This window comes from Sorex araneus, chromosome 6, assembly GCF_027595985.1.
Source record: "Sorex araneus isolate mSorAra2 chromosome 6, mSorAra2.pri, whole genome shotgun sequence".
NCBI lineage: Eukaryota > Metazoa > Chordata > Mammalia > Eulipotyphla > Soricidae > Sorex > Sorex araneus.
The window spans coordinates 95,857,652-95,882,086 of NC_073307.1; the positions used below are offsets into that span (position 1 = coordinate 95,857,652).

Genomic DNA, 24,435 nt, shown 5'->3' on the forward strand with positions numbered 1-24,435 from the left:
CTTTTCCCAGAGGGGTCAGTTGGCTTTCCTGGGTCCTCCTGTGAAGCCTCCCTCCTTCTCAGAGGCGCGAGCGCACAAACACACACACACACACACACACACACACACACATGCACGCACGCACTCGCGCTCACACATGCTGACACACATACACACATTCATACACTCACACTCACACACTCTCTCACACACACACACACGCACTCACGCACGCGCTCACACATGCTCACACACATACACACATTCATATACTCACACACACTTACACACTCTCTCTCACACACACGCACGCACGCGCTCACACATGCTCATACACACATTCATACTCACACACACTCACACTCTCACATACACACATTCATACTCACACACACTCACACTCTCACACACACACACGCACGCACACGCGTGCGCTCCCACATGCTCACACACACTCACACACACTTACACATTCACACACTCACACTCACACACACTCACACACACACAGTTGACGCGTTCTTTCATTCACTCCTCCAGTACTTCTCTGAGCCTCCTAGGCTGCAGGCCCTGGGCTATGCGCTGAGGCTACAAAGAGGGTCTCCCTGCCTGAGGCCACAGCTGCAGAGGGGACAACACTGACACAAATGCACCGTTGCCAATGTCGTCTTTTACATGCTGTACTTGAGAGAGAAGGGCCACAGGCAGCTCCATTTGGCGGGTCCAGCTGCACAGAGGGGGGGGGCCTTTGCAGCCACGCTAAAAGATGACTGGGGGGCTGGAGAGATAGTACAGTGGGGAGGGTGTATGCCTTGCATGAGGCCGACCCGGGTTCGATTCCCAGCATCCCATAGGGTCCCCCAGCACCGCCAGGAGTCATTCCTGAGTGCAGAGCCAGGAGTAACCCCTGAGCATCGCTGGGTGTGACCAACCCTCCCCCAAAAAAGAAAAGATGACCGAGCTGGAGGGGGTGATATTAAGAGGAGGTGTTTGGATGCAGAGTCTCGGGCACCTTCCCTGGCTCGGGCATCCTGATGCCACCCAGGGGAGCAGGCCAGGAGCTCAAATGCTGCCAACAGGCCGAGGGTCCCTCTGGAAGCACGAACAGAGAATCCTGTAGGTCCCAGAGGCCTGGGGTCAGAGAGGAGGACTCGGGGGTGTGGAGATTCCAGCGTTTCTTCCCAGGAGAGAGACGGGAAGAAGGGGGTGGGTTTGTTTCACCCAGATGGGAGGGTCCGGATCCCCTTCCGGACAGGTACTGGCCTGGGAGAGGCAGGAGAGAGAGGGGAGAGCCGGGAGGGCTTCCTGGTTCCTGCATCCCCAGGGAGGCCGCACACACATACTGTGCCCTACTAGGGTGACCGTACCTGGGCACGTCTCCTCGCCCTAGAGACACTCTCCCAGGGCTGTGTGTCCTCCGGAAAGCCGATGGCAGGGGTCAGCGCCATGAGCCGAGAGCCGTCTGTGGCGTTCTCCCCGGCAGGGCCTTTGTTCCTATTTTATTTAGCACCTCTAATAAAACCTGACGTCCTCTGCCTCTACCTACAGCCTTGTTTATCACCTGTCTCCCCGGGAAGCCCCACTGGGGCAGGGAAACTGCCCCCTTGCCCACGTCGTCGTGTGTGTGTGTGTGTGTGTGTGTGTGTGTGTGTGTTGTGTGGGGAGGGGTCATGCACACACGTGATATGGTGCTCGCTGGGTGTGGGGGGGGGGAAACGTTATTAGTGTCGGTACTTGCCCCTGGGCTCATCAGGGGCCCCAGTGCTGGCCCCAGGGCCTGTACACCCTCTAGCTGAGGTACTTACACCCAGCGGCCGTGAGCTGGAGATCGCAAGACCCCAAAGAGCAGCGCTGCTGGGGCCTCCATGCTCACGGGAGCACTGGGAACCAGAGTCTTGGCGCCTTTTGTCATCAAGCCCGGCCCCCCCCCCAGTCCTGGGGCTTTGCCTCTTGTGTCCCCACCTGCATCCCTGGCTCCGAGATCAGCGCTGGCCTCGCCAGAGGCTCAGTAAATATTTGCTGGGAAAATGAATTTCCATCTGCGTGGAAAGGTCTAATCGTGTCCTCTGCTAATGAGGAAAGAAAAGGAAGGGGACAGATGACAAAAGCCCAGGGCTGGAAACCAGTTTTCCACGGACAGATCCAATCTGCAGCAAGGGAACTCGGGTTTAAAGGCCATCCTTCTCCCCAAAGCCCCACTTCTGGGGGACCCCCAGCTGCTAGCTTCCCATCCCCCCCGTTTCAAACCCCACCTTCTCCCATGCTGGCCGGGGCTCGGCTTCCCGGACGGCTGCTGGACTAGGGAGGAGATGGAGATTCTCTCTCTCTCTCTCTTTTTTTTTTTTTTTTTATTGATTTTATGCCAGTTCCGCTCTGGTGAAAAATCCCGTGCGTTGCTCCGTGGAACGTGTGTCATGAAAACCAAACATGAGTCCAGAAATGAACTGCCTCGCGCTGCATCCAGTCTCCTGTGCCAAGAGCACTTCTCACCCTTGGACAGGGGGGCTTGGTCCCTCCCCCCTTCCATTGAGCGGCGCGATTGTTCTCCACCCCCCCCCCCCCCCCGACACCTCAGAGGCGCCTCGAACTGGCTCATTCCTCGGTGAACTTGAAGCGTCCAAGTCACACGCATCAGAAGCCATTTATGTAACGGACGAGAAATGCCTCATGATCTCACCAGTCCCGAATCTCTGCCCCGAGCTCTCTCTCTCTCTTCCAAGAAGGAAGAGGAATTCGGGGTCACCGCAGGCTGAGAGCAGCCGGGCTCATTACACATCCCCTGGGTTTGACTCAAACGTCTCCCAGAGGCGGCAATGTGGAAAACCAAGCCCCCCGCTAGGGAGACGGGTGAGGCGTCGGTCTCTGGGGCTTACACGGGAGCTGGGCTTAGAAGACACGAACCACAAAGTACAGTGAATAGTCCCCAGTGAGCTACCCGAGGCCCCCCGGGTGGGAATCCCAGAGGACGTGGGTTTGAATCCGAGCACAGCACGGGCTGGAGCCGGACAGAGTAGCTGGAACATTCACAGACGCGGTGGCTGGGGTCCCCACCTGGCGAGGTGAGGTAGGGGCAGTGGCAGTCAGACTGGACATAAATGGGGGACGGGCCTTGCGTGTCCTGCTCCAGGCTGGGTTCTCAGTGCAGTATCAGCAAGTTATTTTTGTTTGTTTATTTGTTTGTTTGTTTGTTTCTGCTTTTTTGGGTCACACCCGGCGATGCACAAGGGTTCCTCCTGGCTCATGCACTCAGGAATGACGCCTGACGGTGCTCAGGGGACCAGACGGGATGCTGGGAATCAAAACCGGGTGGGCCGTGTGCAAAGCAAACGCCCTACCCGCTGTGCTATCGCTCTGGCCCCAGTAAAAGCAAGTTTTTTTTTTTTTTTTTTTTTTTTTTGCTTTTTGGGTCACACCCGGCAATGCACAGGGGTCATTCCTGGCTCATGCACTCAGGAATTACCCCTGGCGGTGCTCAGGGGGACCATATGGGATGCTGGGATTCGAACACGGGTCGGCCGCGTGCAAGTCATAAAAGCAAGTTTTTGAGCAGGAAGGATTGAGCCATGTCATGCTTTGGAGACACAAGCTGGCCAGGGCTGTCTGTAGTCTGAGTGGAGTTGGGGGTGTTCAGGTACGAGAGCAGGATGTCTCCACCACAGGGACCCTCCTTGTGCCAAAGTCCCTGGATTCCCACAGATCTGGGCGCCCTGGGGATGGCGGTGTCGGGAAGGGGTGATCCCCCTGGGAAGCAGTCTTGCTCCTGTCCTTGTCTGAAGCCCCCCTTCAGCCGACAACACGCTCAAGTGTCTCCTTCTTGGCTCACAGCCTGTGGCTTCCTGAGTCCTCCTGTATATAGAATGCCCGGAACTGGCCGTCCACACCCCTGTTCAGGCCTGACCGCTTTTAGAGCACCCCACTTACAGCCGCAGCCCCTGCCCACGGGGTAGACGACCTCTGTCTCGTCACCCTTGGCAGATCCTGTGGTCCCCAGGGCCCCCTCTTGCCCTTCTCCTTGAGGGCTGCATGTCCCAGAAGGCGTCCCTGACTAAGCCTTCTCTGGCCCGGTACCAGGCCCACGTACCCAGTGAATGAATGAAGGGCCTTGGCCATCTTGGTGCATTCATTCGTTTAATCAATATTTATTGAGCAATTACTTATGAACAGCACAGTGGCAGTCACACTTAAATGTCAAGCCCAGGAGGCGCTCCAGCTCCAAACGAGGCCTGCATAAATTATGCATGTGGTGTGTTAGCATGCACGCACAGCAAACCTGGGACTATCTACAAACACCAGAGCCGGCAAGTGCAGTCAACGGTGCCAGATGTCCCCGAAATTCACAAGGCACCCAGAACCAAAAGTGACAGTTAGTGCCATACGCCCTATCAAAGGGAAAAAAAAAAAAAGATAAAATGCAAAAGAACAAAAGGACTTCGAGCAGAAGGAAGTGGCTATGGGGTTTTGTGTGTGTGTGTGTGTGTGTGTGTGTGTGTGTGTGTCTGTGTGTGTGTGTGTGTCTGTGTGCGTGCGTGTGTTTTTTCTATGCACTGAGTTGGGGGTGGGGAAGATTTGTAAACTCGTTCTATGCTGGGCAGGTTCACAGAAGTCTGAGTTCCTCCAGGGGTGGCTTTAGAAGCTGTTAGGGAAATTCATTGCCATGCACGAGTCATGGGACTGTTTTTTTTTTTTTTTTATTTTATTCCACTGGAAATTGTTAATGGAGTCTACATTAGCGGCCCCTTAGCGCTTTGCCTGATAGAGAGACAGCGGGTTCACCCAGTAATTCTGGAACCCTGATCACTGCCAATTAGGGGAACATTGTCTGGCTGACATAATCAAGTGAGTATAAATATATTTATCGTGATTGGAATGGGGAAGGGAGGCAGCATGAAGATGAGGCAGAAGCTGTGCCCTTTGCCCGGTGCCAGCCTTGAGTGTCTATCCCCCCTACCCCCCCTCCCCAGGCCCAGCTAGAGCTGCCGCTGGCTTCCTGGGGTGGGACTTAGAAATTGAGGACTAGAATGGTTTTTCCCAGAAGGGGCCCTGTCTCTCCTCATTTCTCCTCCTCTATTCTTCTCTCTTCTGGGTTTTTTTTTTCCTTTTTTTTTTTTTTTTTCATGTTCACTTCTGTGGAAACAGAACAGAGAAACCAGATGCCACATTGATCACATTTTAATTCCAGCCCGTTGGCTGCGCTGGCCCCACTTAGCTTTGCTGCAGTTCAGAGCGATGTGGGGCCTGGGCGCCCGTGACAGTGCTCGGGGGGCCCTGTCTTCTCCCCCGCCAGTCTGATCTCACCATGGGCCGGGAAGGGTGGCGGGGAGGGGGTGTTGAGGGGGCTCGGAGGGAAGAGCTGTGACGTGCCTCTTAGCTGGGGTTGAAAGACCCGGATAAAAATAGCTCCCAGCGCTGGACTGCAGTGGGGAAGAATTTCTCACGTTCCCACGGCTGGGGGGAAGAGGTGCGTTTAAGGCACATCTGGTGGCGTTCTTGCTGTCTGAGCCGAGAGCAGGGTCTGTTGAAGCGTCTGTGTAGAGGACAGAATGCAGCCTGGCCCGGGACCGGCCGGGCCGGGGTGGGGGATGGAGAGACACAAGGCCAGGCTGAATCGCTAGGAAGAGGTGCTGAGCAGCCCGCCACGCCAGGCCAGCAGACACATGACTTTTTAATTTTCTCCCCTCCCCCTGGGCTGCTGCTAACAGCATTTCTAGAGAGCAGTTGATTTCAGCTCTGTCCCTGAGCCTGTTTGCACCCGGGGGCCGCTGCTCCGTCTCTGCCTGGGGGCTGACGCCCCCCTCTGCAGAACCCACAGGAGTGGAAGGAATAGGGGCCCCCACCGCCTCGAGAGTCTCTTCCCGGCCGCCAGCGGCTCCCAGCCTGTCTTCCTGAATTTGACAGAAGCGGCTTCATCGCTGGCAGCACAGATGCCATCCGAGACAATCGGAGGAGAGAAGGTGTCGATGTTCAGAATAAATCAGGAGCCGGAGAGGAGCAACGTCGCCCTCCAACATCCCTCGGCCTCGAGGCTCGCGCTCCTGCCGATCCCAGATCCCCCTTCTCTCTCCAGCAGCTCGGAAATTCTAAGGCTGAACTCTTCCCACCCGGCCGAGGAAATGTGCGCTCCCTTCGCCTTTCACGTCTGAGCGGATGGGATGCTTTGCTTTGCTTGGCATCTGCTTTTGCCAGATAGATCGGAGATTTGGGCTTTGAAAAAAAGAAAAAAAAGTGGGGCTGGAGCACAGCGGGTAGGGCGTTTGCCTTGCACGCGGCCAACCTGGGTTTGATTCCCAGCATCCCATACGGTCCCCAGAGCACTGCCAGGAGTAATTCCTGAGTGCAGAGCCAGGAGTAACCCCTGAGCATTGCTGGGTGTGACCCAAAAAGCAAAAAGAGAAAGAAAGAAAGAAAGAAAGAAAGAAAGAAAGAAAGAAAGAAAGAAAGAAAGAAAGAAAGAAAGAAAGAAAGAAAGAAAGAAAGAAAGAAAGAAAGAAAGAAAGAAAGAAAGAAAGAAAGAAAGAAAGAAAGAAAGAAAGAAGGAAAGAAGGAAGGAAGGAAAGAAAGAAAGAAAGAAAGAAAGAAAGAAAGAAAGAAAGAAAGAAAGAAAGAAAGAAAGAAAGAAAGAAAGAAAGAAAGAAAGAAAGAAAGAAAGAAAGAAAGAAAGAAAGAAAAGGAAAAGAACAAAACCAAACCAGGGCTCATTTATCTCCAAAGCAGCAAGTCATTCTCCGTCTACTCGGGATGAAACACAGAGGCAGCCTCTCGCTCCGTTCATAAACGGGCTCGCTTGATTTCACTGCAGCGGAAAGTTCTGGGCTCTTTTGTTCGGTTCTGCTATGGAGGGAAATGCCTGTCTCCCGTGGAGCCTGGTGACTTGAGGGTGGGCTAGATGCGACCCCTAGACCCGTGGGGGCGCCACCTGGACCGGGGGCTCGGAAGGCCTCCCCACGGGGTGTTGGCATCAGTCACTCACTGGCCCCGCTGGCCTCCTGCAGGGCAGCTGGGGACAGAAGCGCCACTCCGGGGCCAAGGGACAATTGAGGCCCGGCAGAGTGCAGCCTGAGGTGTCATGAGGTGGCGTTGTCTGGGGAGCTCGGCCTCTGCCCTTCAGAACCACTCGGCTCTCGCCATTGGTGCTCGCGGGGTGCCACGGAAGAGCCTGTTCTTCTTCGCTCTTCTCCTAATGAGACAGTGTCTCCTTAGGGCCTGGCCAGGCCACAGAACGCGGGTGCGAGCGGCACGGTTAGAACAAGGCACGGTTGGGGCTGGGGCCATAGCACAGCGGGTAGGACGTTAGTTTGCCTGGCACGTAGCTGACCCAGATTCAGTTCCCGGCATCAGCTAGGGTCCCCCGAGCACCGCCAGGAGTGATTTCTGAGTGCAGAGCCAGGAGTCAACCCCCCTGAGCATCACCAGGTGTGACCCAGAAAACAAACAAACAAACAAACAAAAAGAACAAGGCACGGTTGGTCTGAATGTTCTGCGTGTCCGTGACGGCGGGCGTGGAATTCTAGGGATAAAATTTCTCAAACACACACGAAGCTCTTGACCAGCTTCAAGTCTAGCGACCTCCCTGTCATCCATTTCATTCAGCTGCTTCTAACTAGGAAACAGTAGGAGACGGACTTCCTTCTCTCACTCTGCTCTGCTGTCAGGGCTTCAAACTAAAGGGGACGAAGGTGTCACCCGTGGGGGAGCAGGTGAAGGACACGGGGGGGGGGGAGGGCACTGTTCCTTTTGGGGGGGAGGGGATGGTTGAACCACACCCAGATGTGCTCAAGGGACCATGTGGTACTGGGGAATCAAACGAGGATCCGGTGTTTGCATTCAAGGCCTTTCTGACTTACCCCCCCGCGCGCGCACGCTCCCTCGCTCTGAGCCTGTCCTATCTGTGGGATCTCTCATCGGTCTACACGTGTTTCAAAATTAAAATGTAGCGGGGGGGGTGGTGGTAGGAGAGAGAGTGGGGTGACAATTAGGAGAAACGCGTGCTTATCTCGGTTTCAGTCCCCGGCTGGACTCCCCACCTCACAGCTAGATTTCATGAGCAGCTGGATAAAGGCAGGGTGCATTTCCCCTGCAGAAGACAGGAAAGAGGGAGACGGAGGCAGGAGAGCCCCGGCCTCTATTCCCCTCTGTACCCACACTCACCAACACCCACCCTGCTCTCTCAGGGGGGAGAAGCTGCTTCAGGTGGGGCCCCCTGTTTAATGCGCCCACCCTTTTTTTTTTTATTGAATCACCGTGAGCTGCAGTTACAAAACTTTGATGTTTGAGTTTCAGTCATACAATGATCAAACACCCGTCCCTCCACCAGTGCACATTTTCTATCAGCAAAGCTCCCCGTATCCTTCCCCCACCCCCGGCCCGCCCCTCCCCCTGCCTCTATGGTAGACGATTTCCCTCTTACTCTCTCTCTGCTTATGGATATTATTGGTTTGCAACGCAGATGCTGAGAGGCCATCACGTTTCGTCCTTGATCTACTTTCAACACACGTCCCCCATCCTAACCGATCCCTCCAACCATCATTGACTTAGTGACCCCCTTCTCCATCCCAGCTGCCTTCTCCCCCAGTTCACAAGGCAGGCTCCCAATCATGGGACAATCCTCCTGGCCCTCGTCTCTACCGTCCTAGGGTGTCAGTCTCATTACGATAGTTTATATTCCCCAAATGAGTGCAGTCATTTTACATCTGTCCTTCTCTTTCTGACTTTGCATGATACTCTCCGTGACCATCCACTTTCATGGATGAAAGCAAATTTCATGACTTTGTCTTCCCTAACAGCTGCATAGTATTCCATTGTGCAGATGTACCCAAGTTTCTTTAAGCAGTCGTCTGTTCTCGGGCACTTGGGTTGTTTCCAGATTCTGGCTATTGTGAACAGGCACCCAACCTTCTTGCTCTCCTGCCCCCTGCCTCCGTGGGGGTTCTTCTTACTTTCACCAGCCACCTCTGTGGGAGAGGCACCCCGCTGTACAGATCTCTCCACACCGGTCCCCGAGACCCTCAACGACAGATGCAGTCTCTGAGTGGGAACCTCTCCTAAACGGTTTCGCGAGCACCTCAAACTCCTCCACAGTGCCCTTTGCTTCCTCTGTCACCTTTGTTCTGAACGTGCTTTCTTGGTTCTCCACCGAGTTTTCAATTCATGTGCACTTGGGTAATTATTTCACCCCTTGGACATCAGTCTCCTCCGTCTGATGGGCACGCTACCAGTTCTGACTCCTTGGTACTCGGGAGCAGTCAATGAACTGATGTGTGCAAAAAGCTCGCCCTTGACACCTACCGATGCCCAGCACCAAAAACACGGTGTCTCTGTATCGGAACGCCATCATTTCTGTCTTCGGTTTCTCTGTATCAGAACGCCATCATTTCTGTGCACGGTTTCTGTTTCAGAACTCCGTCATTTCTGTCTAAGATTCCCGCAACCGTTTCTCCATCTCTGGCTCCCCCTGCCCTTATACTGCTACTGAACTGAGTCTTTCTGAACTCCTCGGTCCTAAGAACTGTGATTTCTCACCACCCTTGGAACGAAGTCCAAGTCCTTGCCCTGCTCTGCAAGGCCCTTCCATGACCTGCCTCCACCCAAATGACCGGTCCTGGCTGCCCCGCAGTCCACAGTGAACCAACCGGACTCTCCAGCCCCCTCTGCCCCACTGGCACGAACCGTTCTGTCTAGCTGTAGCCTACCGGTCTCCTGTAAACATAGTTCTGTGTCTTTCCTCATTTGCGAACTTTCTTAATTTTGTTTGCTTTTTGGGTCATACCAGCGATGCACAGGGGTCACTCCTGGCTCATGCACTCAGGAACTACCCCTGGCGGTGCTCAGGGGACCCTATGCGATGCTGGGAATCGAACCTGGGTCGGCTGCGTGCAAGGCGAACGCCCTCCCCGCTGTGCTATCATTCCAATCCCTCATTTGCAAACTTTCACTGCACCTCCGTCATCCCAGTCTGGGTCACGGCCCTCTCCTATGGCCTGGCTCCGTACCCCACTAACTTCACCGGGTGCACCTGTCTCCCCTCATTGTCTCAGATCCATTGGCGTCTCCAATGGGCTCCCCGGGCTTCTCTGCACCCCTACGGGGAGCCGGTGCTGGGCAGCTGGGCCAGCAGAGAGGACCAGGGCAGTCGGAGACCAGGGACATCAGCAGCAGGGAATCTGAGAACTAGAGCGAGCGAAAATGGCCACTTCCCAGCCAAAGCCACTCAGCGGAGAGAGGAGAGCCTGAGCGAGGAGGCGGTCTGAAGGGTCTGCGTGAAGGATTACCCGGGGGGGGGGGGGGAGGCCATCGGGCAGAGCCACGTTTGGTCCCGTTGGTGGCTGCGTAGTTTCCTCCCCAGTGGGCCTAGGAAGAAGCTCAGGAAAGGTGCAAATCCCAGCAGAAGGGATGAGGGGGCGGTCACCGGGTCAGGGCGTACTTGTCATCAGGACTAGAGACATGGGTGATGCAAGAAACTGCCAAGCCGGTGACGACGTGAGGGGACTGCAGACGCCTTCCCGGGGCGGCTCCGGAGCCTCTTCTGAGGGTGGTGCAAATGCCAAGCGCAGAAAAAAAGAAAAAAGAAAAAAACAGCCAGAGATAGGAGCGAGCAGAGAGCAAGCGGAGAATAATGACCCGAGGGTCAGCGCCATCTCCAGACGACCGTCTGGAGCCGGAGGAGGGCCTGGGGAACCCCCCCCCCCCGCCGCTCGGTCACAGAGGTAGGAAGCAAGCAAAGTCACACACACGGAGCAGGGACTCGGGCCCAGGATGGCCGCTGAGCAAAGGCACGGGGGTCCGGAATGCAGAATGGCCCGAGCACGGCCTCGGACCCTCTCTGGGATAGAAGCAGCCGAGAAGAGCACACGAGGGGCAGGACGGACCGACGTTCCCGCCCTCACGGTGTCTCACACCTCAGGGCCCAGCCCCAGGTGAAAGGCAGCCAGAAGGATCAGCTGAGAGTGTGGGAAGATCCATCCGCCATTCTGTGTCACTGTCATCACCCTGGTCAGTGCTCCGGGCCCCTGTGTCCTGGGGCAGGCAGGAGAGGATGGAGCAGCGTTGGGGGACAGTGTCGGTGACGGGGCAGTGGCCTAGTAAAAAGACAGAAGCAGGGGAGATACCGTGAAGGGAGTTCCGGGCTCCATCCCCAGCTCAGAAGGGCCCCCAGTGTTGCTGGAAGGGACCCAGGCGCCCCCTCAGCATCCCCAGGGACCCCCCCCACACACACCAAAAGAGATGACCACCGAGCTGAGCTGCTAATCCTCCTTGCAGAGTTACGCTCCCTAAGCCTGTTTGCTCCCATCAAAGCCCTTTCAAAATGGGGCAAGAAAGAGTCAACCCACAGAGGGGCTGGAGCGACAGCACAGTGGGGAGGGCGTTTGCCTTGCACGCGGCCGACCCGGGTTCGATTCCCAGCATCCCATAGGGTCCCCTGAGCACCGCCAGGAGTGATTCCTGAGTGCAGAGCCAGGAGTGACCCCTGTACATCGCCGGGTGTGACCCAAAAAGCGAAGAAAAAAAAAAAAGAGTCAACACAGAGGGTCGGGCTCTTGCCTTGCACACAGCTGGCTCGGCCGGGGTCCATCCCTGGCGCCAGATTTGGTTCCCTGAGCATTTGCCACAAGTGAGCCCTGAGCACAGAACCAGGAGTAAGCGTGTGGCACAAGAATAAAGTTCCAGGGGGCTGGAGCAATAGCACAGCGGGGAGGGCGTTTGCCTTGCACGGGGCCGACCCGGGTTCGATTCCCAGCATCCCATATGGTCCCTTGAGCACCGCCAGGAGTCATTCCTGAGTGCAGAGCTAGGAGTGACCCCTGAGCATCGCCGGGTGTGACCCAAAAAGCAAAAAAAAAAAAAAAAGAATAAAATTCCGATTTGGAGGGTAGACTGGGGGGACCTGGGCGGGGCTTGCACCCAGCTCCTGACACGTGCCGGGTCGTGCCCTATTGCTTATAATGACATTCCGGGTCGCTGCTGACTGAGACTCTGATGCCCAGGGCCGTATCTGGCCAGAACTGGGAGTAAAAAGAAAGAGAAACATTTTGCAACAAGGTCGAGGCTGCGCTTCAAGCAGACACAAGGTATTACCCTTGCGCCTTTCACGGAGGTCCACTCGCCACCGCCTCCTGTCCGCCGGCCACTCTGGGGAGCCTTGATGGGCTGAAATATAAACGTGTGAGGACTTGCATCTTTCCAGGGAGGGACTCCCGGAGCGGAGCACGGCCAGCCTGTCCTGCAAGTGAGAACCCCCCGTGGCCCCACTGCAGTGAGCGTAGGGGCCGGTGCAGTGCGATTGGCCCCCATCCCAGTCCCAAATGGGGGGAAGCGACCCCAAGGGCCAAAGAGGCCCCGTTTGTCCTTGGCCAGCGAGTCAGGGGGCACTGAGCTCGGAGCTGGCGGGAAAGGGAGAGGGGACAGTGTGGGTGACCAGACAGCCTCCGGTGCCGCGTGGAGCAGGAGGACAGAGAATCGGGTTCTGGCCTTGCACACAGCCGACCCGGCTGGGTTCCACCCCCGGCACCGTATGCAGTTCTCTGAGCACTGCCACCAGTGATCCCTGAGCACAGCGCCCGGAGTCAGCCTGAGCACTGCCTGGTGTGGCACAAGAATAAAATTCCCATTTGGAGGTGAGACATTCCAAACGGGAAACGGAGCAAGCAGGAGGGCAGAGGGGAAAGGAACAGAGGAAGGTGCCGGCGCTGGGGGGGGGGGGGGAGGGAGGGACGATGCCGTGCCGTGCAAACAGGAAGTACAAAGCAAGCAACGCTGCAGAGTTGGAAGAAGTCCGTGTGTCTCTCTGTCCGTCTGCCTGTCCTTCAGTCTGTCCATCTCTCTCTCTCTCTTTGCCTTCGCTCCCATCCTCCACCGCGCCCCCCGTCCTCCTCGGTGGACTCAGAGGGTTTCTGGTTCTGGATGGGTGGGTTTTTAGTGCTTCTTCTCTGCTTGGGTTCTGCCAGGAGCAGGATTCACGGGGCCTCTGGGCCGGTTGCGACCGCTTTAGGCGGCAATCAGGGGAGGGAGGAAACGGCAAGTCACACATCAGCCTGACAGCAGAGCGGGGCGCGCGGCCCTCTCCCAGACACCCCTCCCCCCCACCCCTCTACCCCCTGTCAGCGTGCTTCCTTGGGATGGATGTCACGGGGTCTCCTTGATGAGCGAAATGCAGGAGACGGAAAAGCCAAAAGCGACTTAGAGGCACTTTTCCTAACTAGGTTCGTGGCGAGTGAGTAATGCTGCAAGGAACCGGTCAAGAAAGAAAAAGAAGTGGAATAGAGAGAGCAGGGTTTATTGGGGAGAGCTGATGGTGGGCGAAGGGGCGAGGGCGGAGGGGAGGAGAGAGAGAGAATAGGGGGAGGGGCTGGAGCCATAGCACAGCGGGGCGTGCGACTGACCCGGGTTCGATCCTCAGCATCCCATAGGGTCCCCCGAGCACCACCAGGAGTCATTCCTGAGTGCAGAGCCAGGAGGGACCCCTGAGCATCGCCAGGTGTGACCCAAAAAGCAAAAAAAAAAAAAAAAAGCATACACCTCAGGGCCAGTCCTGGCTAGCGGAGGGTGGCGCTGCCAAGGCAAGGAGAGAAGTTTCCAGACAGAAGCAACGGTTTGGGGTGCACCATTGCCCTCTATTGGATTAAAGAACTCAGCCTTCAGAGTGGGTATGTTAGTTCATTATCTCTCGCTGAGTTGTCCGAGAAGCGGGGGTCCCGCGGGTCCCGCGGGCAGACACGTCCGCTGGTGGGCATCGCTGGGTCCTTCTGCCCGAGGGCGCTCCCGGGAGAAATTATTCCAGTTGTGACTTTGACAGGAGACTCCTCTCTCCTGTTTTCACTCCTGCCACAAGGATCAACCGCAAAAGGGCCGTGAAGCACTGGCTAGGCATTACAGGGGCCCCCCTCCCGAGAACAAGGAACAAGAACCCCAACCCTCCGGGGCGTGCCCAGTGCATGCCAGGCCCCGAGAGCCTCCCAACAGCCCCGGGAGGTCAGCGTTGCTCCCATTGGTGGCTGGAGAATTGAGGCACCACATGGCAGGTCTGAGAGTCGAACCCAGGTCTGTCTGTTCGAAAGACCCAGTGCACTCGTCGGCAGAAACCCTCCTCAGAAACTTCCCAAACCGCGAGGGGTGGGGGCTGGAGAGAGAGCACTGTGGGCTGGGGCCTGGAGGGGGCCTGCCTGGCACGTGGCCAGCCCAGAAACTGTGAGGGGAGCCAGTCCAGGATCCTCGTGACTGAGCCACAGCGTGTAGGTCAAATGCCACCTGCCCTGTAAGCTGAGCCGCCAGCCAAGGTTTGACTTTTTTTTTTTTTTTTTTTTTGGCTTTTTGGGTCATACCTGGTGATGCTCAGGGCTTACTCCTGGCTCTGCACTCAGGAACGACTCCTGGTGGTGCTCGGGGGACGCTATGGGATGCCGGGGATTGAACCCCGGGTCGGCCCCGTGCAAGGCAAATGCCCTACCAGCTGTGCTATCATCACTCCGGCCTGGTTTTGACATTTTTAAGTGATTGGGTGGAAATGCAAAGAATAATGATGCCCCGCGGTCTGTCAGAATCACATGCAGCTCAGAGGTTGGCATCCGTCCTCAAGTTCTTCAGAAATCAGCCACTGATCGCTCTCGGCCTCGAGCCGGCTTCCTGGGAGCAGACAGTGGCCCATGGGGCCGGAGACAGACACTCGGTGCTTCCTGGGCAGGACTGAGGGCCTTGTGGTCCACAGGCCTGGGCAGAATGTTCGAGAGGTTTTTGAGAGCATTTGGGGGGAGAGACAGAGAGAGAGGGGGAAGAGAGAGAGGGATGGAAGGAGAGAGAGAGAGGGAGATAGAAAGAGGGAGAGAGAGAAAGAGAGGGAATGGGAGAAGTAGGGAGAGAGGGAGAGAAAGAGGGAGAGAGAGAGGGCGAGACAGGGAGACAGAGAGGGAACAAAGAAAGAGACAGAGGGAGACAGAGACAGAGAGAGACAGAGAGACAGCAGAGAGGTACACAAAGAGACAGAGAGATACACAGAGAGAGGGAGAAAGAGAGAGGACAGAGAGAGAGACAGAGATAGACAGACAGAGAGGGAGAGAGAGGACAGAGAGAGAGAGAGATGGAGAGACAGAGAGAGAGAGAGAGAGAGAGAGAGAGAGAGAGAGAGAGAGAAACCAACAGTTTTTTAACCCAAGGTGCGGGGAGCTGGAGGGACCACAGGTGCGCTCTCTTGTAAGACGGCTGGAAAACTCGGGCTTTAAAACAAATAAATTAAAGGTAGCTATTTGCATAACAAATTCTCCCTTTTTTGCTCGGGGAAGGGATTCGCCACGGGGTTTCTTTAGAGAAGAGCCTCCATAATGCATGCTAATAGGATGCCTTTACAAACACTCTATTCAGAACGAGCACTCCAGAAGGGGTCTATTGTGTACCGGGAGGCTCCGGGAAGCACCTCGGCCTGGCAGCGTAAACGTTTCTGTTCCTGGAGAGGACCGGGCCTGACCTTGGGGGCTGCCACCGGGGAGAAAGCGCCAGTCAGGCAGGCTGGGACCTCCCCCCACCTCAAATTTTGCATGAGAGAAGGAATAACCTCTCCAATGTGACACTTGGACCTCGAACAGGAGGCGGCCTCGGGCCGAGTCCACACACGCCAACACGAGTGAAAATAATCAAAGTCTCATTTTTGCCACTGTCCCGTTAGAGACTTAAAACACTTGGCGGGGTGGGGGTGGGGGTGGGCTGGAGTGATAGTCCAGCAGGGAGGGCGTTTCCCTGGCATACAGCTGATCTGGGTTGGATCCCTGGCATCCCATAGGGTCCCCCAAACATCAGTAGGAGTGATTCCTGAGTGCAGAGCCAGGAGGAACCCCTGAGCATCGCTGGGTGTGACCCCCCCAAAAAAAGAAAAAAAGAAAAAGACCACTTAGGGATCGAAGCTTCTCCCCCGCCTCCTAGAACACGGAATTACCACGCGAAGGCCACTGTCCCCTTCTATCTCACACCCGGCTCCCTCTTTTGACGGGGCCAGAGCCTGCATCCTGCACCAGCTCCGGGCGGTTATGTAATTGCTCTTTTTAAGAGATGCATAAAACGGAAACCTTGACTATTCATAGTCAATTGAGGAGGAGCTGAAGTCGTTCGTTCGAGAAGTTTCTTCTCTGGTACCATTTTGATGGTAACTATGTGTTTCTGAACATAGCCCCCCACCCCGGCTTTTAAGTGGAGCTTATTTTAAAGAACTGTCTTGTGGGGGTTTGTTTTCGTCCTCCACGGTGACTATTTTGGAAGCCGATAAGCACTCCGGGGAGACAGCCGGGTGCGGCTTGGGGGGGGGGGGCAGCAGAAGGAAAACCGAGTAAGAAATGCGGGGACAGAGAAGGAGGTGGCGTGGCTGCGGTGGGGGAGGGGGTGTCTGTCTTACAGCAGGGAAGGGGCCCAGGGGGATGAGGTGCAGAGGGGGCAGGAGCCCTGGGAGGCAAAGGGGGGGTTCTGAGGTGAGACTCCAGGTCCCGGGGCATGGTCAGCGAGACTGGGCTGGGGTGTAGGATGCTGGCGGGGGCCTGGCCCCAGAGGTCCGTCCACCCCTGACAGCTCAGCACGGGAGCCCTTTGGGAAGCTGGTGGCTGGCAGGGGTGACAGGTTTCATCCATCCCTTCAGGTCCCCTGAAGAGGGGGTGCGGCTCCCCACTCTTCCCCCCATCTCTCTCTCTCTCTCTCTCTCTCTCTCTCTCTCTCTCTCTCTCTCTCTCGTTGTCCCCCATCTCCATCGTGATTTTTTTTTTTTTTTTGCTTTTTGGGTCACACCCAGCGATGCTCAGGGGTTACTCCTGGCTCTGCACTCAGGAATCACTCCTGGTGGTACTCAGGGGACCCTATGGGATGCTGGGGAGCGAACCCGGGATGGCCGCATGCAAGGCAAATGCCCTCCCTGCTGTACTATGACTCCGGTCCCTCCATCATTTTAACTTCCCAGATACAGTTCGGAGCGGAGATAGGAGCAGGCTATACAATAAATGAGAAACAATGCGTCAGTGCCATTTATCTCTCACAACTCCTCCCCACCCCCACTGCCCATCTCATTGGTCATTTAAAACTTTTCAAAATTGAAAACTGAAGGATACGGAGCAACAGGGCACACACACATTTGCATGCGTTTCTGCCACAGAACAGCGGCCCGACCCCCAGGGGCGGCACCTTCACCTCTGCCCAGTGCCCTAGGGAAGCCGGGAGGGTGGAATCCGCAGGGAAGGACGCACACGCCACCCTGCACCGCGGCTCCCGCCCGCCTGCAGGCAGCTGAGCAGATTCTAGTTCCCAAATGGAAATGGGATGCAAACAATTTTTTTTTTCCAAAATGATTTCATGAAGAGCGGGTCTGTTTAATTGGTTCCTTTTTCTTTTTCTTTTTTTTGAGTCAGGATTCATGTTATCAGCTGGGCTTGGTGACGCCACCCGCCTGGCGGGGGGGTGTGCAGGGGGGGGAGACAGAGCAAGGTGCTGGCTGTCACCGAGAACACTTTCACTTCTGTCTGTCTTTTCACCTGAGTTACAGGTCACACGGGAAAGCTTTTCCCAAGCTCAAGGTCATGCCCGCCGCCTGCCGGGATGTGTGCTCGGCGTCTCGACTGTGGGTGGCTGTCTAGTACGCTGAGCGTTTGCCCTCCCCTCGGCTCTGCGTCCTGCTTATTAAGGCACATTTGCATGGAAATGGGACCCTGTCTTCCAGAGCGGGCACTTGAGCTCCAGAGGTGACCCTGTCTGGTGGCGATTTCCTGGCGGTAACCCACAGAAGCCTCAATGTCCTGCAAACCAGAGGCCAGGCCTTCATGAGGGAGGCCCCCTGGGCCAAAATAATGGGGTGCACCACACCAGATCCACTGAGGCACTGAGCCTCCCCACGCAGGACGCACACCTCCTTCCCCGTCACTGGGTCATCTGAGGTCAAAGCATTCCAATTTGCCTTCCATGGACAAACCTTGAAGAACAGGCACGCCTTTTGTCCGAAGAAACAGGCATTTTTTGAAAAGACATGTCATTTTGTTGCTTGGAAATAAGTTTGGGCAGCTGAGAAGGCAGAGAGGTGTGACCATGATTTCTTTTTTTTTTCTTCTTTTTTTTTTAAACACAGGATTTTTTTAAAAATTACTTTTTATTTTTGCTTTTCGGGTCACACCCAGCGATGCTCAGGGGTTAGTTCTGATTCTGCACTCAGGAATTACTCCTGGCGGTGCTTGAGGGACCCTATGGGATGACGGGGATCGAACCCGGGTCAGCTGCGTGCAAGGCAAACGCCCTCCCCACTGTGCTCCGCTCCAGCCTCATCATGATTCCTTTGGCTCCTAAAATGCGCTTTGCCTGAAATCCATCTATCACTGTATCACTGTCATCCCGTTGTTCGTCGATTTACTCGAGCGGGCACCAGTAACGTCTCTATTACACTCAGACCTGAGATTTTAGCACCTCTCTTTACTTGTCTTTCCCAATGGTTGGAGGCTCTTTCAGGGCCCGGGAAATGAGACCTATCGTTACTGTTTTTGGCATATCAAACACGCCATGGGGAGCTTGCCAGGCTCTGCCGTGCAGGCGGGATACTCTTGGCAGCTTGCCGTGCTCTCCGAGAGGGATGTATATATCTGTTCATGTATTTGGGGTATGAATACGCCACGGGGAGCATGCCAGGCTCTCCTGAGTGGGAAATCCATCTAGAGGCTTGGTAATAATCGCTCTACAGATTAGCTTGGGGAAACCAGGCCCTTGTGGAAAATCGGAGGAATTAGCCCCCCCGGCTAGCTCCATGCCTCCATCTCTCCACTGCCTCCTTCCTCTTTACCCAAACGGTGTCACGTGACTGAAACGCCCACCGAGAGAACCCCCACTGAGCACACTGAGTAGCCACAGTGCTCTGGCCACTGAAAGTCGAATGGGTCCGAGGGTTCTAAAGCGTCTCAGGCTTAGGCAAGTTGTCCCTAACATCGGCCCCTGCAGCCGCTTTGGTTCTGCCCCTGAGGGTCACAGGAGGCGGCACCGCGTTCCAAGGGGAAGAGGAGAGTAAGCGGCACGTCCCCAAGAGAAGTTCCTCGGAGAACGGAAACTGCGCTTCACTGTGGCTTTCTTGGCTGTGACCGATTCATCCCAACTACCCTCAAAACAGCACTTAGCGGGGCTGGAGCGTTAGCACAGCGGGGAGGGCGTTTGCCTTGCACGCGGCCGACCCGGGTTCGATTCCCAGCATCCCATAGGGTCCCCCGAGCACCACCAGGGGTAATTCCTGAGTGCATGAGAAAGGAGTCAGCCCTGTGCATCGCCGGGTGTGACCCAAAAAGAAAAAAAACAAAACAAAACAAAACAAAAAAACAGCAATTAGCTCGTTCCCGTGCTACATTCGGAAACGAGCCTGGAATTTCATCTCTGGGGCTCGTGAGTCAAATATCTGCACCCCCGTTTACAGAAGAAGCCACTTGAGACTCCGAGGGGTGGGGTGACTTACCCATGGCCTTGACCGAGCTAGTATTTTTAACTCAGTATTAATATGTGAGATGTTTAAGACTGCTGGGCCGACAGTCGCAGGAGAATAAGGCGCCTGGGCCAGGGCTTCTCCCCACTCGAAAGACAGTTCTCCCCTCTCCAGCCCTGCGGGAGGACACAGTGCCTGCTGACCAGTGCCCTGGACTCTTACAGGACTGCATGACAGAGATTTTAACCTGGGGCTGGGGAGACGGATCCCGGTGCTGGAGAGCTGGACGTGTGCTCTGCACACAGGAGGCCCAGGCTCCATCCCCAGCACCACACATGGCCCCCTGAGCACTGTGGAGTGAGCACTCAACACTGAGCCAAGGGTAGCCTTGAGCACTGCTGCTGAGTGTGGCCCCTCAAAGTTTTGTTGTTTTTTTTTTTTTACTCAATATTAACATTTTAAAATGTTTCATGTGGGCCAGAGCAATCAAATCATCCAGCAGGGAGAGCATTTGCCTTTCACATGGCCAACCGGGGTTCCATCCCTGGCATCCCTGAGGGTCCCCCCCAAGCACCGCCCGTAGTAATTCCCGAGTGCAGAGCCAGGAGGAACCGCTGGGCATTGATAGGTGTGACCCAAAAAGACCACTGTCACTGTCGCTGTCACTGTCATCCCGTCGCTCATCGATTTGTTCGAGCGGGCACCAGTAACATCTCTCGATTATGAGACTTATTTGTTACCGTATTTGACACATCCAATATGCCACGGGTAGCTTGCCAGGCTCTGCCGTGCGGGTGCGATACTCTTGGTAGCTTGCTGGGCTCTCCGAGAGGGGCGGAGGAATCGAACATGGGTCAGCCACGTGAAAGGCAAACGCCCCACCCGCTGTGCTATTGCTCCAGCCCAAAAAGACCTAAATAAATAAATAAATAAATGAAAATAATGAATTGTTTAACATGCTGGGCTTGCGGAATAAAGAGACATGAGCAACCTGGTCATGGCGTCTCCCGGCCCTAGAGGCAGGAAGCTTTCTTCTCTCCGGCCAGGCAGAAGGATGCTAAGTCCCCCCCCCCCCCCCCCGCCCCCTGCTGACCAGGGATGTCTAAGGCTCTTAAATGATTCAGATGTACAAGAGAAAATGGCATCTGTCTAATTAACACTGCCAGGTTAAATATAGCTGCCGAGGGACAGCCCGGGGGCAGCGTTTCCAGAAGTCCCTCCCGCCCCTCGGGTCGCAGCTCAAGAAGATAGCAAGGCTTCTGCCCTTATCAGCCGGAAACAGAGCCGGTTCAGTGGTGGCCCCTGGCCAGGCCCGGGGATTGGGGGTGGGGGTGAGAGGAGAGGGGGACAGACCATCTCTGGGCTGCGTTTCTGCTCCGGGGGCTCAGAATATGATACTGGAACTGGATCCCTAACAGCTCCGACTGCTCCGGCCCAGAAACGAGCAAACCCAAGCCCGGGGCCTGCACCCGGCCCAGCGCTGGGCCCGCAGGCCCGCCCCGCCCTTCCCTGCAGCAAGGAACAATGACCACGTTCTTTCTCTCCCAGCGCCGCCTGACCACATGGAGGCTGTTGCCAAGTTCGATTTCATGGCGTCCGGGGAGGATGAACTGAGCTTCCACACTGGGGATGTTCTGAAGGTAGGCCAAGCGGGGGGTGGGGCCCCCCCGGGGTGACTCCGCTCCGGGGGAGGGGGGGAAATCTGCCGACCCGCGCCTTTGGGTAGTAAAAACACACTGTTCCCTTCCCCAAGAAAAGCTCGCTTCAGTTCAAAGGATGCCAGCCAGCAGGTGGGGCATATGCCACCATCCCTGTCCCAAGGGGCGGCTGCCTGGAGGAGGAAGCGGCCCATCCAGAGGGCAGAGACCAGTGCTCAGGGGTCACTGGCGAGGCAACAGTCAGTCCCACCTGGGAAGATGGGGGGTTGCAGGAATGTGTGACTATGCTGGCACCGGGGAGAGCAAAGGAGGTGACTGGAGCAAAAGCCCAAGTTCAGAGATGAGTTTAGGGCGCTCCTGAGCTTGAACCTAGCCGGAAGGTCTAGAGGAGGGTGCAGGAGGCTGTGGTAGGACGGAGACGGGCCCCAGGGCCATGCCCGCCCGCCCGCCACACACAGGGCTGCAGCGTCCACTCGCCGAGCTAGAGTGCTCCCACCCAGCTAGAGTGCTCCCTCACAGCTAGAGTGCTCCCACACGGCTAGAGTGCTCCCTCATGGCTAGAGTGCTCCCTCACAGCTAGAGTGCTCCCACCAGCACGGAAGGGCTCACAAGCCAACTCCCAGAACACCTGGGCCTGGGACTGGGCTCAGGTGGGAGCCCGGGACCGCGCCCTGGGGGCCCCCTTCGAGCCGCTGGGTGTGGCCCCTCTGACACCAACACCCGCTTTCCTCAACTCTGCTCCTCAGTCCAGATGCTGATGTCTTTCCTTCGCTGCCACCAAGGGGGTGAGTTCTCTCCCCTCCTCCTCCTCACCTCCTATTCCATATACTAGAATCGCCCTTTCACCCCCAAGGCTCCCCCAAACCCTCTAGTGAGCTCCTGCAGAGTATAAATGTCCCCCTAAGATGCCGAAGGGCCGGAAGTGCTACGAGCCCTGGCATCAAACGTCCCCGGGGCGCGGTGGGACGCTCGGAGCACCACTGGATGTGGCCTAACCGGGGACAGAAACGGGACTCCACTCACTGTCCCTCCCCCGGAGGTCCTTTCTCCTGACTTTCCAGAACACTCCAGGAGGGCTCTCTCTGACCCGAATGAAAACTTCCCTTCTGATGTATATTGGGGGGTCTGGAGGGGTGAGCCCAGGGGACCCAGGGGTTACTCCTGCTGGTTCCGGGGTTCGGGGTGGGGTGATGCCTGCAGGGCACGCGTGACTCGGGCTGCCTGTGTGGTGCTAGGGGTTGAACAGGGCAGCTGCATGCCAGGGAAGCGCCCCCCCCCCCCCCCACTGCCCACTGTCCCTGTGGTCTGAGCCGGGCCCCGGCCTTTGCATCTCACTCACCTCAGCTCTCCCCACCTCTGCCACACAGCCTCCAGCTCTCGCCCTCCAGACCCACATTCCAAGCTGCCCACCAGACGTCACTCTGTGGGTGTGACCAGCTCCCAGCTTGGGATGTCCGAGAGCAGTGTCTGCTCCTGGGGGGTGCTCCCCACCTCTGGAGCACGTTCATGGGAGCACGTTCACATCCTCCCAGGCCGCCAGCGTGCAAAGGGCGCAAGGGAGTCAGGTCACGCGCCCCCAGCTCGAACTGGACCTATTGGGCGCCCGGTGAGCTCTGACTCCGGGACCGCCGCCCTCGGTGGGAAGGGCCTGGGCTGTGGAGCCGCACAGCTGAGAGGAATCGTGAATCTTAGCTCATCAGCGCCTGGGGCCGGTCACTGCCCCCCCCCCAGCTTCCGTGTCTTCATCGATAAGAGCCGCCCACACGTATCTCTCAGGGTTGTGGGAAGGACTAGAAGTCACGGCCCGGCCCCGAGCAGATGCTCAGTGTCAGGGTCCCCTCCCCATTCCGATTCGCCCCGCCCGGGACTGACCACATCACTCTGATCTCGTCCTCCTCCAGGACCTTTATCGAAGACAAATCAGATCCCTCTCTTCCTTCCTCCGAAGCACTTGGAGGTTTCCCATGACTAACTGAAATCTAAGCCACCTGGCCCTGACCCTCTGCCCAGCCCTCTCACGTACATGCACACACACGCACACACGCATGCATGTGCACACATGCACGCACGCATACATGCATGCATGCACACTCCCCACACACATCTCACACACCAACACACGTATATCATATGCATGCACATGCACCCAAGCATATCACACACCTGCACACATATGCACGCATGCACACACGCACACATGCATGCATGCACACCCCCCCACATCTCATACACACTCACACACATGCATCATGCGCATGCACACACACCCACACACATCACACACACCTGCACACATGCACGCATACATATGCACACACGCGCATGCACACGCACCCAAACACATCACACACACCTGCACACACATGCACACGCGAACATGCATACATACACGCATGCACAAACACCCCCACACACATCTCACACACACCCACACACATACATCATGCGCATGCACACCCACCCACACACATCACACACACCTGCACACACATGCATGCACACACATGCACACATGTGCGCACACACGCACCCACACACACCCGCATACACAACACACACACGTCCACACCCTGTGCACGAGGCGCGCCGTGCTAGCTCTTGGCCAGCCCCTGCTCCAGATGTCTCTGTCTGAGCCCCGAGCGCGCATGCTCCCAGGCATCAGCCCGGCTGTCACGGCCGTCACGGTCTCCCCACCCCGGCCCACTCCATCTTCTACACTTCCACAGCGTTTCACAAACACTTCACTCGAGGCACTTACCATCTTGCCCTGCCTGACAGCTGTTTATGAGTGCGCTGATCCGCCGTGCTCCCGACACTCATCCCTCCCTGCTCACCACCCCTCCCCAGGGAGCCCTGTGAGGGCAGGAGGCATGTCTGCCGTCTGTCTGCCTGGGGTCTCGCAGGCGGGTTGTGTGTATGTCTGTGTGTGTGTGTGTGTGGGGGGGGGGGGTTGCTGTTCTCTCTTGTATGGTGAGTGAACGACTGAGCGGTCACTACCCTGGCTGTGAGTGCCGACCGCCAGCAACTCGACCGAGGACAGTGTCCCAGCCCCAGAGGAGCGCTCGGGACAGGTTTCTCGAATCGGCAGCTGTGTTCTGGGTCGCCTAGAACTCTCTCAGGCCAGCCACCACCTCCCCAGCGTCCCCCGCCCCAAATTCTGTCCAGGAGAGGGAAAGGGACAGGGCTGCTGGATGGCTGGGCTCGCCTGTATCTCTGTCCCAGAGGCCCGTGACCGGGCCGTGGCCTCAGCAGGGCAGGACCTCAGTCCCTGCCCCTCACCCCCAAATGCGGGAGACACCCCAGATGCCTCCTGCGTTTCCCACGCTGGCTCCTGACTGCCCCCCGCAGGTCACTCCCGGGATGTCTTCTCATGGTTTTGGCCTTCAATGCTCAGGGGGC

At 56.6% G+C, this 24,435-nt stretch overlaps 1 protein-coding gene across 1 annotated transcript in view; it reads left to right on the top strand.

The window, feature by feature from the left end:
• Positions 1-24,435, top strand: part of GRAP2 (GRB2 related adaptor protein 2) — a 72,234-nt gene that overhangs the window by 25,632 nt on the left and 22,167 nt on the right. The window contains exon 2 of the mRNA XM_004610523.2: positions 20,927-21,018. Within this exon, the coding sequence (XP_004610580.1) occupies positions 20,941-21,018 (78 nt within the window). The 5' untranslated portion in view covers positions 20,927-20,940. The remainder of the gene's footprint in view (positions 1-20,926; positions 21,019-24,435) is intronic.